General features: G+C 43.3%; 1 protein-coding gene across 5 annotated transcripts in view; it reads right to left on the minus strand.

Moving 5' to 3' along the window:
* slc24a3 (solute carrier family 24 member 3) overlaps positions 1–13,163 on the minus strand; it is a 134,342-nt gene that overhangs the window by 87,893 nt on the left and 33,286 nt on the right. For all 5 annotated transcript variants that reach the window (XR_006379802.1, XM_044213493.1, XM_044213492.1 and 2 more), the window contains one exon: positions 1,547–1,672. Coding sequence is in view for 4 of the 5 variants with exons in the window: in XM_044213493.1 (XP_044069428.1) it covers positions 1,547–1,672 (126 nt within the window). In the remaining variant the exon portion in view is untranslated. The remainder of the gene's footprint in view (positions 1–1,546; positions 1,673–13,163) is intronic.

Below are 13,163 nucleotides of genomic sequence, written 5' to 3' on the forward strand. Positions count from 1 at the left end.
TCAATAACTATAACTGCTTGAATCTGCTTCTGAGTCTCAAATGCAGTTTTTTTGCTCAAAACTGACAAGTTCAGTTCAATTTTATTTATATAGAGCCAATTCATAACAGAAGTTATCTCATTGTTTGCACCAAATGTGGACCAAAACTGATTTGTGAACCTGTAGAGCCAGGGGCGGGCACTGTTCAGAGATCACAGAACACTTTTGGCCAATCAAAGGAGTTCGTTTGGGCGCCTGTCCGTCTATTGTTTTTCCAACCCAGTTCAGATGAAGGACTTTGAATTAACAGTTTGATTCAAATATAGTATTATGTGTAGCTCTGGTTGTGTCTGTGTTTTTCTTGCAGTTGGTTTGTAAAACAAACAGCCAGCGGCGGTGCTGATAGGCCTACAGCGTGTTGTGAGCTGTATTTTCCCCAGTAAGCACACTGCTGCTGCTTAGGGTCACTCCCCCTCCAGAGCCGCTCTTTGCTGCCGGAGTGTCTCGGGGCTACGCAGAGCCGCCGAAACCAAGTAGTCCTGGCTGCGTCAATCATTTTTACAAGCTCTGTGTGCACGGAGGGGCAGCCTGGCGGCAGCCTGCCTTGCAGGCACCTGGCCTATTCGCTCTGCGGCATTCTGCAGCTGCACCACAATCCTGCTCACTCAGAAATATTAACATAAAATCTCCAATATTATAGGAATTATGTTCCATCAGTGCGACCAATCACATCATGAGTGGTAGAGATAATTATTCATTGACTCTACGTGTCTAAAGTCTCATACCGATTTTTACAATTTAAATTGATTGAGATTACACATTGTGTGCAATAAAAACTTTCTAACAAACTGACAGCTGTCTTGTGTGCACAGAGTCACAGTGTTATAAAAACAGAAGGACATGCAGAAGTTTTTTTCTGAGCTGAGGGCGACCTCATGCTGTGTAATATTACAGCACATAAAAGCGGGAACTCCTAACATAGTCCTGAGTAACAAACTAATATCCAACCAGGATTTAGATTTTGACAGTAAACCTCCACTAATTAATGCACTCCGATATACGCTTTAATACAGATAATAATGAGGAAATGAAACGCTGTGTCTGGCTCTGTAAGAGGGAGGAGACAGAGAGAAACTTAGGGGTTGTTGAAGAAAACCTGCCAGCGAGCAGGTTAGGTTCACAGAGTTTAAGTTACCATGGTAACTGCCCCACAGTTTAAGTTACCTCTCTTTCTGGAACTGAAAACCCAGAGTTTCCCTCATCTCAGTATTAACTAACTCAGAGTTTTCACTAAACCTGCTTTCTGGAATACACCCCTGAGCTACACATAATACAGCATCTATGCTTCACTCAAACTGTTAACTCATAGTCCTTCAGAATGAACGTTTCCCATTATTCAACACTCTGATAAACAGTAAATTCATCAAATTCAGTGCCTCATGTCGTTATTTTCCAAGCTACTGTAGCTGTCATATACCGTTGAGGCTTTCGTTGTCAGTAGTTCTGCCCACTCCTGTGACATGTTTTCTTTTACATTTAACACACCAAACGTCTCAGCTGGTCTTACCTGGTTCAGTGCAGTTTTTTTCACGCTCAGAGTAGAGCTTAGACTTGTTGTCATAGACTTCTTGTAGAAGATGACGACTCTCCCACTTCGCCCCCTCCTCAACCATGGAGCTGGAAACATGATATCCTGAGAGAGTCAGAAAAGGACAGAAACAACGAGAAAGAGATGATGGAATGGTTAGAATGGTTTCATAAGGAAGTTATTCACTGCAAACAAACCGCCAGACAAACCATTAGTGGCATCTTTATCCCAGGGCAGTTGCCTTGGTGAAAGACACTGAATGCATCACATTGCATTCAACAAACTTGGTTTTATATAAAAATAATAACACAGAGATCCTTTATATTTTTTGTAATTTCTACAGATAAACAGCAGGTAGCGACCTTTTATTATTTAAACAGATGCATGTTGTGATGCACGCTTTAAATGTCCATTCATGCACTCACATTCACAAACAGACTAATGGCTGTGATGCACAAGCTCTTAGTTACGTAGTTAATTGACATTCCTGAGTACTCCAAACCTTTCTCTCCACAGAACAAAGGCAGATGAGACATGCATCTTGTGTCTCCACGTTCCAGAGGGAGCATTAGTATGGAAGCACACTGAGTGCCGTGAGGCCAATCATTTCAGCTCAGTCATCTGGGTCATGGTATCCTCAAGCGCCCCACCTCCAACCCATCTCCTCTTCCACCATGCAACAGGACTGACTTAGGTACAAAGCACGCAAGGGCTTCTATAAATAGCACCACACTCTGCTATATTTATCAAAACATTTTACAAACAACTATGTCACAGGCAGATGGAAGAATAGAAAGGCAGTGAGCTGGAACAGGATGCTTTGGAGTGATGATTGTAGCTGCTGTAGTGTGGCAGTATTATGGTGGACGCATATGTTTAGCTAATAACCATGAACACCAACAGCTATCCTTAAGTCAAAAAGCAGAACTAAGTCTTTGAGGTGCAATGCAACAAATACCTAAGAAAAATGTGTTATCTCCTTAATCCTAATTGTATCTCCTTAATCCTATTTTTGTAAGCCCCATTTCACATTAAAGTTGTCTAACCAGAATTCCCAACATATCTTACACTGCATTTACCATAAAGGCCCAGTACAACTAAATTACTAAAAAAAAACTATTTATTTATTTATGTGTGTGTGTGTATATATATATATATATATATATATATATATATATATATATATATATATATATATACACACACACACATGTCTCCAACCAAACAAGGTCTGCGTCAGGTGTTGGGGAACCAGGGCATCGAAACGACAAATGGGCTACTGGAACAAGACGGAGATGGGCGAGATGCGATAATAAGGCTCTGTTGGAATGCTACTACTCCAGTAACCCTAGTCAGAGGGGTTACATGCACAGGATGTGGGATGAATGGTTACTTTGAAACCCACAATTAAGGCTTACAGCAAAGCAACTAGTAGCTCAGTGTTCCAACATCCACAAGCGGCAACTGCTATCACAACTTGAGATTGACGAGATACAACACAAATGCTACGGCAAGGGGGAGCCAGGACTACAGGTCAGAGGGGAGCAACCAGCAGCTCCCCAACCAGAGATTGGGTATGAAGCCCCAAGAGAAATCACGCTGAACGAGGCAGCGACTGACCTGAAAGATAAGATCATGGCGAGGATGAATACAAGGCAACCCCGACGCCAACTACAACGGCTAAGTGAAGTACCATCAGAAAGTCTCCTAGAAGATGTGAATGCAGCATTGAGAGTGATCCCTACCACAACCATCACTGAAACCAATGAGCTGATATACGCCTCAGCAGCAGTGATCCTAGAGATGCTTGGCTACATGAGCAACCATGGGAGCCATGAGAGACAGTACCCACTATGGAAACGAAGGTTGGAGGCAAAAATCAAGGAGGCCCGGAGAGAAGTAAGCCAACTGACAGAGGCTGAGAGAGGTGCAATGAGAAAGCAAGTACCCAAGAAGTACAACCAGATGCCTATACCTGAAACACTCGAAACTGCCAAACAAAGGCTCCAAGCCTTGGCCAGCCGCCTAAAGAGATACACGAGAGATAATGAAGCCAGAAGAATAAACCGCCTGTTCGCAACTCAACCTGCGAAAGTGTACGCTCAATGGCAGGGTAATAACAGCAGAGCAGACCCACCAAGGCTGGAAACGGAGCAGTACTGGAAAAGTATATGGGAGAGGGAGGCATCACACAACAGCGATGCACAGTGGCTGGCGGCTCTGAGAAAGGACCACAGCAACCTCCCTGAACAGAATCCAGTCACCATCACAGCGGCAGACATCCAAGAAAGAGTCTCAGGTATAAAGAACTGGACAGCACCAGGCCCTGACAGGATCCACACCTACTGGCTAAAGAAGCTCACTGCACTCCATGAGCGCCTAGCAGCACACATGAACCAGCTGCTAAGAGATGGGACGCACCCTGAATGGCTTACCGAAGGGCGCACAATCCTGATCCTGAAGGATCCCACGAAGGGTACAGTCCCATCCAACTATCGGCCAATAACCTGTCTCTCCACAACATGGAAGCTCATGTCAGGCATCATCGCGGCTAAGATAAGTGGACACATGGATCAATACATGAGCAAAGCACAGAAGGGCATTGGCAGAGGAACCAGAGGAGCCAAACACCAACTCCTGGTTGACAGAACAGTTACCCAAGACTGCAGAGCCCGACACACCAACCTGTGCACTGCCTGGATTGATTACAAGAAAGCATATGACTCAATGCCGCACACATGGATAACTGAATGCTTAGAGATGTACAACATCAACAGAACTCTAAGAGATTTCATTGCAAACTCGATGAGGCTGTGGAAAACCACCCTTGAGGCCAATGGCAAGCCACTTACACAAGTATCCATCCAATGTGGCATATACCAAGGAGATGCTCTGTCCCCACTGCTGTTCTGCATAGGTCTGAACCCCCTCAGCCAAATAATCAACAAGACTGGCTATGGATACCGACTCAGGAACGGGGCCACCATCAGTCACCTCCTCTACATGGATGACATCAAGCTATACACTAAGAGCGAGCGGGACATCGACTCACTGATCCACACCACCAGGATCTACAGCTCTGACATTGGGATGTCATTCGGGCTTGAGAAGTGTAGTCGAATGGTGACAAAGAGAGGGAAGGTAGTCCACACAGAAGGGGTCTCACTCCCAGAAGGAACAATAGCAGACATTGAGGATGGTTACAAGTACCTTGAATACCACAGGCAAATGGCAACCTCGAAGAGGCAACAAGGAAGACAGCAACGGCCAAAAACCAGCCTGACATCGTGGTGGTGGACAAACAGCAGAGGAAAGCCGTTGTGGTTGACGTGGCAATACAAAGTGATGGCAACATCAGGAAGGACAAAGTTTTTGTATATACATATATGTATATATATAAAAACTTTGTCCTTCACCCTCCGCGGGTGGTCTCATCCTTCGAGCTCGGGTCCTCTACCAGAGGCCTGGGAGCTTGAGGGTTCTGCGCAGTATCTTTGCTATTCCCAGTACTGCACTCTTCTGGACCGAGATGTCTGGTGTTCTTACAGGGATCTGCTGTAGCCACTCCTCCAGTTTGGGGGTCACTGCCCCGAGTGCTCCGATGACCACGGGCACCACTGTTGCCTTCACCTTCCAGGCCTTCTCCAGCTCTTCTCTGAGCCCATGGTACTTCTCTAGTTTCTCATGTTCCTTTTTCCTGATGTTGCCATCGCTTGGTATCGCCACGTCAACCACAACGGCTTTCCTCTGCTGTTTGTCAACCACCACGATGTCAGGCCGGTTCGCCATTACCATTCTGTCAGTCTGGATCTGGAAGTCCCACAGGATCTTGGCTCGGTCATTCTCTACCACCTTTGGAGGTGTTTCCCACTTTGACCTCAGGGTTTCCAGTCCATACTCCGTGCAGATGTTCCTGTACACTATGCCAGCTACTTGGTTATGGCGCTCCATGTATGCTTTTCCTACCAGCATCTTACACCCTGCAGTTATGTGCTGGATTGTCTCAGGGGCCTCTTTGCACAGCCTACACCTTGGGTCTTGTCTGGTGTGGTAGATCTGGGCCTCTATTGCTCTGGTGCTCAGGGCCTGCTCCTGTGCAGCCATGATGAGTGCCTCTGTGCTGTCCTTCAATCCAGCCCGCTCTAGCCATTGGTAGGACTTCTTGATATCAGCCACTTCAGTTATGTTCCGGTGGTACATCCCATGTAGGGGTTTGTCCTCCCATGATGGTCCCTCCTCCAGCACGTCCTCCTCTGTTCCCCATTGCCTGAGACATTCCCTGAGCACGTCATCTGTTGGGGCCTTATCTTGGATGTACTTGTGGATCTTGGATGTTTCATCCTGGATAGTGGCTCTCACACTCACTAGTCCACGGCTGCCTTCCTTACGGCTAGCGTACAGTCTCAGGGTGCTGGATTTGGGATGGAACCCTCCATGCATGGTGAGGAGCTTTCGCGTCTTAACGTCTGTGGTCTGTATCTCTTCCTTTGGCCACCTTATTATTCCCGCAGAGTATCTGATCACTGGCAGGAGGTGACTGATGGTGGTCCATATATATACATACACACACACACATATATGTACATATATATATATATACACACATATATGTACATATTTATGTATGTATGTGTGTGTAAAATATATGACTATGCTGGCAAGTCTGTTACGGAACAGACCAACCCGGAGACACAGGTAAGGTGATTTCGAAGGTTTATTGATTACAGAGATAATAAGAGAGCTGATAAGAGCAGAGAAGATACCGTCCCTTGGATCACTGATGGGAGTGAAGTGCAGGAGCTGGATAGCTGCACACGAGGCGACGGGAACTGGATACACACACACTGGTGACGGAAGACACTCCGGAGCCGGGTGAACACTGGTATCCACAGGAGACTGGAGTCGAGTGAAGGTTTAGCAGCTCTTGGATGACTGGGAACTATGACTAGCGTCGTAGTAGAGTCCGTGGTAAACTGAAGGTAGGAGGCGTAGCTCTGTCCTTCTAGCGAACGAGACCGGACACTGACTGAGGTGAAGAGTGGAGTTTTATAATGGAGAGGAGTGGCTAATTGCCACCAGGTGTGTGTAGAGTCACAGGTGCAGGTGATTAGTATTCTGGTGAGGAGGAACGGTGTGGCTGAGATGAGGTGGAGCCTGGCGTGTCTGTGACAAAGTCATACTGCTTCAGCAAAATGTACCACATAGTTTAACTTTGTCGTCCGTGAACATGTTTTGTATATTATTTTAAAGGCCATTCTAGGGACAGGCATTGGAAATTAGCAGTAGCTATAAATGCTGTGATATATTGCATTGGATAATTGCTATGCAATTCTCAATGTATACTGTATCTGTCCCTGTCAAATAAACATTAAATGAAATAGTTCTTAAAGGAGCAGTATGTGATATTCACTGCCACTAAATGTCGCACTAGAGCATCAGCATCTCAGACCATTGAGAAAAAGAGTAATTTTACCTTGCAGATCATCGTAAAATACACTTAATTGAAACTGGACAGAAACAAAATAAAACTCACCAAAACTGTCTTTGTTAGTCTTTCCACTGTTCAATCACCAACTCTGGTTTGGTTAAAAAAAAAAAAAACTTTAATTCACCGAGTTAGATGTGAAAAGGCAGCCGCAGGGTTCCTTTAACCTTTGTTCTTCTTTGTATTTATTTCTGTCCTTTTTTGTATCTATAATTAATTGACTGCTGTCTATAACCAAATTGCCCCTCTGGTATATTACTCTTGTGCCCAGTGTTGCTGATAAACGAGCAGGACTGCTTTATGGCAATATTGGATTTTTATAAGGTTTGGGCATCAATTAAGTGATTAAATACTTTGATGTGTAAGGTATTTCATTTGCTGGATTAATCCAAAGTAGACTTATTTTATCAATGAACAGTTTCATAATTGATTTTCCAGACAATGTACTTTATTATAATAATATATTTGCATAAATCTGGGACACTGTTTCTGGGGAGGCATGATGCTGTTAAATTATTACTGTAATTTTTCAATGATTTTTGCATGTTTGTCACACTTAAATGTTTCAGATCATAAAACAAATTTAAATATTAGTCAGAGATAACACAAGTAAACACAAAATGCAGTTTTTTAAATGAAGGTTGTTATTATTAAGGGAAAACAAAATCCAAACCTACATGGCCCTGTGTGAAAAAGTGATTGCCCCCTAAACCTATTTACTGGTTGGGCCACCCTTAGCAGCAACAACTGCAATCAAGTGTTTGTGATAACTTGCAATGAGTCTTTTACAGCGCTGTGGAGGAATTTTGGCCCACTCATCTTTGCAGAATTGTTGTAATTCAGCCACATTGGAGGGTTTTCAAGCATGAACTGCCTTTTTAAGGTCATGCCACAGCATCTCAATAGGATTCAGGTCAGGACTTTGACTAGGCCACTCCAAAGTCTTCATTTCGTTGTTTGGATTTCCCCCCCCCCCCATAATAATAACAACCTTCATTTAAAAAACTGCATTCTGTGTTTACTTGTGTTATCTTTGACTAATTTTTATCTTATACTAATATTTTTTGACTGAAACATTAAAGTGTGACAAACATGCAAAAGAAATAAATCAGGAAGGGGGCGAACACTTTTGCATACCACTGTACTCCACAGGAATCCTCTCTATCTCTTGTCATTACTTAATAATTTGAGTCTGTGCTCCATTAGACAGCATACACTCACACACACAAGTGCACACAGGCACAAATCAACATAGTGACACCTGTGTGAGATGCGTGCAGACACACTTACACACAAACACAGACAGACCATGGTGAGTGTTTTAGGTGGCTGGTGGTCCAGTGAAGCAGAAAGCATCACCACCGCAGAGGTTACTATTGTGACGTGACGTAACAGATAAGATGCAGGGGGGGTGAGGGGAGATGCATGACATAACACTGAGTAACTCACACACACAACAATGACTAACTTCAAGCACACGCTATCAGATGTGTTGTGCAGCGCTGTCAGTTACACAGGTAAACACACTTGGGCTCATATCAGTAGCCACGGGCTCTTTATTGTAGCAGTTCAATGTGGTAGAAATTAATGTGAGCCATGTTGATCAGGATCATGTGAATAGGTAAAAATGCACATTTTCAATTTGTATGTTAATATTTATTCAATTGAAAGTCATATCTACCTTAGAATAGCTACAAGGCATACTAATGCACAGTTTTCAGCATTGCGTATTTTTCCTCCTCCAATGGGAAAGGTTTGTGATAAACACTAGCACTGTCTAGTTAAAGATCATAGTATGTTTTGTGGGGGGTTTTTTTTGCTTTATATTTTTGCCCAGCCAGCGGTGGATCATGTGTTTGGCAATATCTGTTGGACAAATTGGGTTTCAGGACAAACAGGTACATCTTTGGTGTAGCTACTAGTAATTAAGCCCCTAATAACAAAGGGGCTTATTACACATCCAGCAGACACAGAGCAACATTAGCATTCATTTCGAGTTGCGTTTTTGTCCGCCTCACTTTGTTTTGTCTGCCTGTCGTGTACGGTGGGTTTAAAAGAACTTATTCACTGAAAACAGCTGTCTGCTGCTGGAAGCAATGCTGATGAGAGCTGTGAATCGGAACCAAACAGTAGAAGAAGTTGTGGGCCAGAAAACCAAAACAATGAGCTGAAAGATGCTAAAATGTTCCAAACACTGAGGGGAACTGCAGAGTTAGGTAATAATTCTCTGTGTTTGTCACTCCGAGTGACTCCTTTCACATTACACATTTGATCCTTTGCTTATATAAAAATATTGATTAGTGCAATTTTAAATATAGTCAGAGAAACAGAGAGAGGGAGAAACAGATAATAATACAAAGAGAAACAGAAAGGTAACTAAATACTAGGTGAATGAATGTGTGTGTATGTTGCTGGACTTCCCTCCAGATTTTATACAGTATGGAGTCAGCCAAGATGAGCGTATAAAAATAATGCTTCAGGGGAATTTTAAACACCAAGGGAGCTGGAATGAACCTCAAAAGTATTCTACCCATGTATGTCTTGATATATTTTGATACATCTTCCTCCCCACTACATCCATCCATCCACCTTTCTCTCCCTTTCAGGAACACAGTATCCCATATTGGCCCAAGTCCTATGTCTATAGGTCCAAGCCAACCCCATAATGTCACATAACAGGGCCGCCCATCGCTCCTCACTGTCATGTTTAATTAGCTACTTTATCTTCATTACCCTTGGCAGGCATGTGTGTGTGTGCATGTGAGTATATATGTGTGCGCACATTTCCTTGCGTCCTTGAGTCCTTGTGTATCACTGTGACAGAGTATGTTTCTATGCGTAGCATGTGTGGTGTGTGTGTATGTATTTACATATTGTATATCTGTGTGCAGGGTCATCAAAGTGCTGTGGGTGTGTGTATGTGTGTGTGCGCGCTAGTGACTGGTAGCTACAACCTTGTCCCTGAAGAGAAAAGAATCAGGCCATGAGCATGTGGATCGTACTATACAGTGCTATAACATGCTTCACATGATACTAACATACTTGGCTTCTCATCATGGGACATACAATATCTAGGTTACGGTTTTGTATGTATTATTATACAATACATACATTATACCTACACAGATATACATAAACATACTGTACATACATGATTGCATTACTCTTTACATTAGCATTGTATTTCAGGCACTTCCGTTGATCAAAGGAACAATTTCTGTTGTATGATGGGATGCAGGACTGACTTTTCAGGTCACCGTACCCAATTAGCAACAAAGTCACCTATGTGTCGCCAATAAGCAGTAGTACTGTCTATAAAGTCACACAGCAACTACCAGTATCCTAAAAGTGAGAAAACAACAAGGTAACATCTTTACCTTTAACCTTTAACATCTAAAGAAAACTTTAACATCATGCATCTAAAACAGGATTGTTTAGGGTAGAACTGACATACAATATGGTAAAATGCTTCTATGACATAAAAAAGCCATCTTCTTGATGGCTAATACATTATGTAATGTTGCACAAATTTAACAATACATGCCAAAACATATGCACAAAATATTTACGAGATCAATTTTTAGTGAGGTTGCCGCATGAGGAAAGACTATGGGTTTACTAACATCAAAAGGGTTTATCCGCTTGGGAGCATGAATGTGCTCAGCAAAATTTCTTCTCAATATGCCAATTAGATTATGAAATAGATTGTGCGCAATGTTGCAAAATTGGCTTCATGGTGGAACTAGATGACAGCAAACAGTGTCAAAAATGGAAAGGATTCATCCACTGGGGAACATGAATGTGCTCAGCAAATTTAGAGCTAATCTGTCCATTAGCTTTTGATATGTCTTATGTATGAGTCCATGACTAGGCCTTCTGTTAGTCAAGGAGAAATCTTGGCCTGATGAAGGTGCTAGATGACAGGTCAAGGGGTCACCAAAATCACTAGAAGTCATCCTTGGGAGACCATGAATATCTCTACCTAATGTCATCAACATATTCCGTACTGATGTAGCAACACTATACTGGATTTATTAAAGGCTCTTTACATCCACTACTCATTTCATAACAATAAGGAAATAAGCCCCTAGTTTGCTGTTTGACTGAGTCAGTCCACAAATTGTGTTAGACATCACTGCTGTGGCAGGGACACCATTACTTCCCTTAAATTCACTCTTTCTTTCCTTAACCTGATGAATGCTGAATGAAAATATTGTACTACACTAGCCCTTCACTCAGCATGATAGCTAACTCTAAACCCAAAACCAAATGACTTAGCAAAACTAAAATTGCATCAGTAGATATTAGTAATCAATAATTACCCATCAAATAACCAATAATCATATAACCTATAAATTACTGACAAGTAAGCTACTACTTATCTACTACTTTAAAATGCACAAGTCAGACTGGAACAAGCTGTGTCTTGAGTCTAGAGTGTATGTGCAAAGACGATGTACCACACTTTGCAGCTGTGTGTGAAAACTTCTCTGCTACAGAACACAGTTTCACCGTCATGTTGAATGTTGAGCTGGACAGAGGAGGTGATACCTCAGCAGAGTATAATAGTCGGTGTTGGGGGTTGTATTTACATTACTTTTTTTCCAGCAATGTAGTACTGTTTCACATTATAGTTCCTGAAAATTGTGTTACTTGTTAAATTTTATATACAGAATTAATGCTATGATGCATTAAATTAAAACCAGCGTCAATATCAGTCAGACAAAATTGTTTCGCCTTGGTTGATTGCTCCTTCTGCTGTCTGAATGTGTGTCTGTACAGAAAGGAAGAAAGTAAACAAAGCGCAAATTGGCAGACGACGCTGGATGCTTTGATAAGTGGAGGCACTCTCATATTACCATGTCATGTAACTTGTGTCCAGGTCAGAATCACACTGTCCGCAAAAGCAAATTCAACAAGAAATCTGACGAAGCAGTTGACTAGAAAACATTCCAACTTTAAACTGAGTCTTGCCTATTTTGGTAAATGGTGAGAATATCTCAATTTCTGTTGAACAGGCTGAGATCAGATTCCGACCAATATGCAGTAACATGGACAATTAGTATGGAGGAGTCAATACTGCTTATGTCTAACTTAAAAACACTATCTGTCAGACAAATTCTAAACAAAATACCAATCACAGGTTACTATGAGTTTTCTAGAGTTAAAGGATAGTTCCAGTTTGTAACAGCCTTGGTCGTGTTTTATCATTCCTATCTGTAATAATACACCATCCAGCCTGCCCTGCTGGGTGAGAAGCTGGCAGCAATGCAGGTGCCCCCCTTGTGTCCTGGATCGTGGACTATCTGACTGGCAGACCACAGCACGTGCGCCTGCAGCACTGTGTGTCGGACAGGGTGGTCAGCAACACTGGGGCCCCTCAGGGGACTGTCCTCTCTCCCTTCCTCTTCACCATCTACACCACAGACTTCAGCTACCACACAGAGTCCTGCCACCTTCAGAAGTTTTCTGATGACTCTGCTGTGGTGGGATGTATCAGTGGTGGTGATGAGTCTGAGTACAGGGCTGTGGTGGGTAACTTTGTCTCATGGTGTGAGCAGAACCATCTGCAGCTCAATGCGACAAAATCTAAGGAGCTGATTGTGGATCTGCGGAGGGCCAAGGCACCAGCGACCCCGGTTTCCATCCAGGGGGTCAGTGTGGACATTGTGGAGGATTACAAGTACCTGGGAGTACACTTGGATAATAAACTGGACTGGACCAAGAACACTCAAGCTGTTTACAGGAAGGGCCAGAGCCGCCTGTATTTCAACATCTGCCGGACAATGCTGAAGATGTTTTATGAGTCTGTGGTGGCCAGTGCTATCCTGTATGCTGTTGCATGCTGGGGCAGCAGGTTGAAAGTAGCGGACGCCAACAGACTCAACAAACTCATCCGTAAGGCCAGTGACATTGTCCAGTGGAGCTGGACTCTCTGGCGGTGGTGTCAGAGAGGAGGATGCTGGCCAAACTACATGCCATCTTGGACAGTCTCCCACCCACTCCATGACGTGCTGATCAAGCAAAGGAGCACCTTCAGCGGAAGACTCATCCCACCAAAAAGCACCACAGGAAGTCATTCTTGCCTGTGGCCATCAAACTCTTTAACTC

This window comes from Siniperca chuatsi, linkage group LG11 (genome assembly GCF_020085105.1).
Source record: "Siniperca chuatsi isolate FFG_IHB_CAS linkage group LG11, ASM2008510v1, whole genome shotgun sequence".
NCBI lineage: Eukaryota > Metazoa > Chordata > Actinopteri > Centrarchiformes > Sinipercidae > Siniperca > Siniperca chuatsi.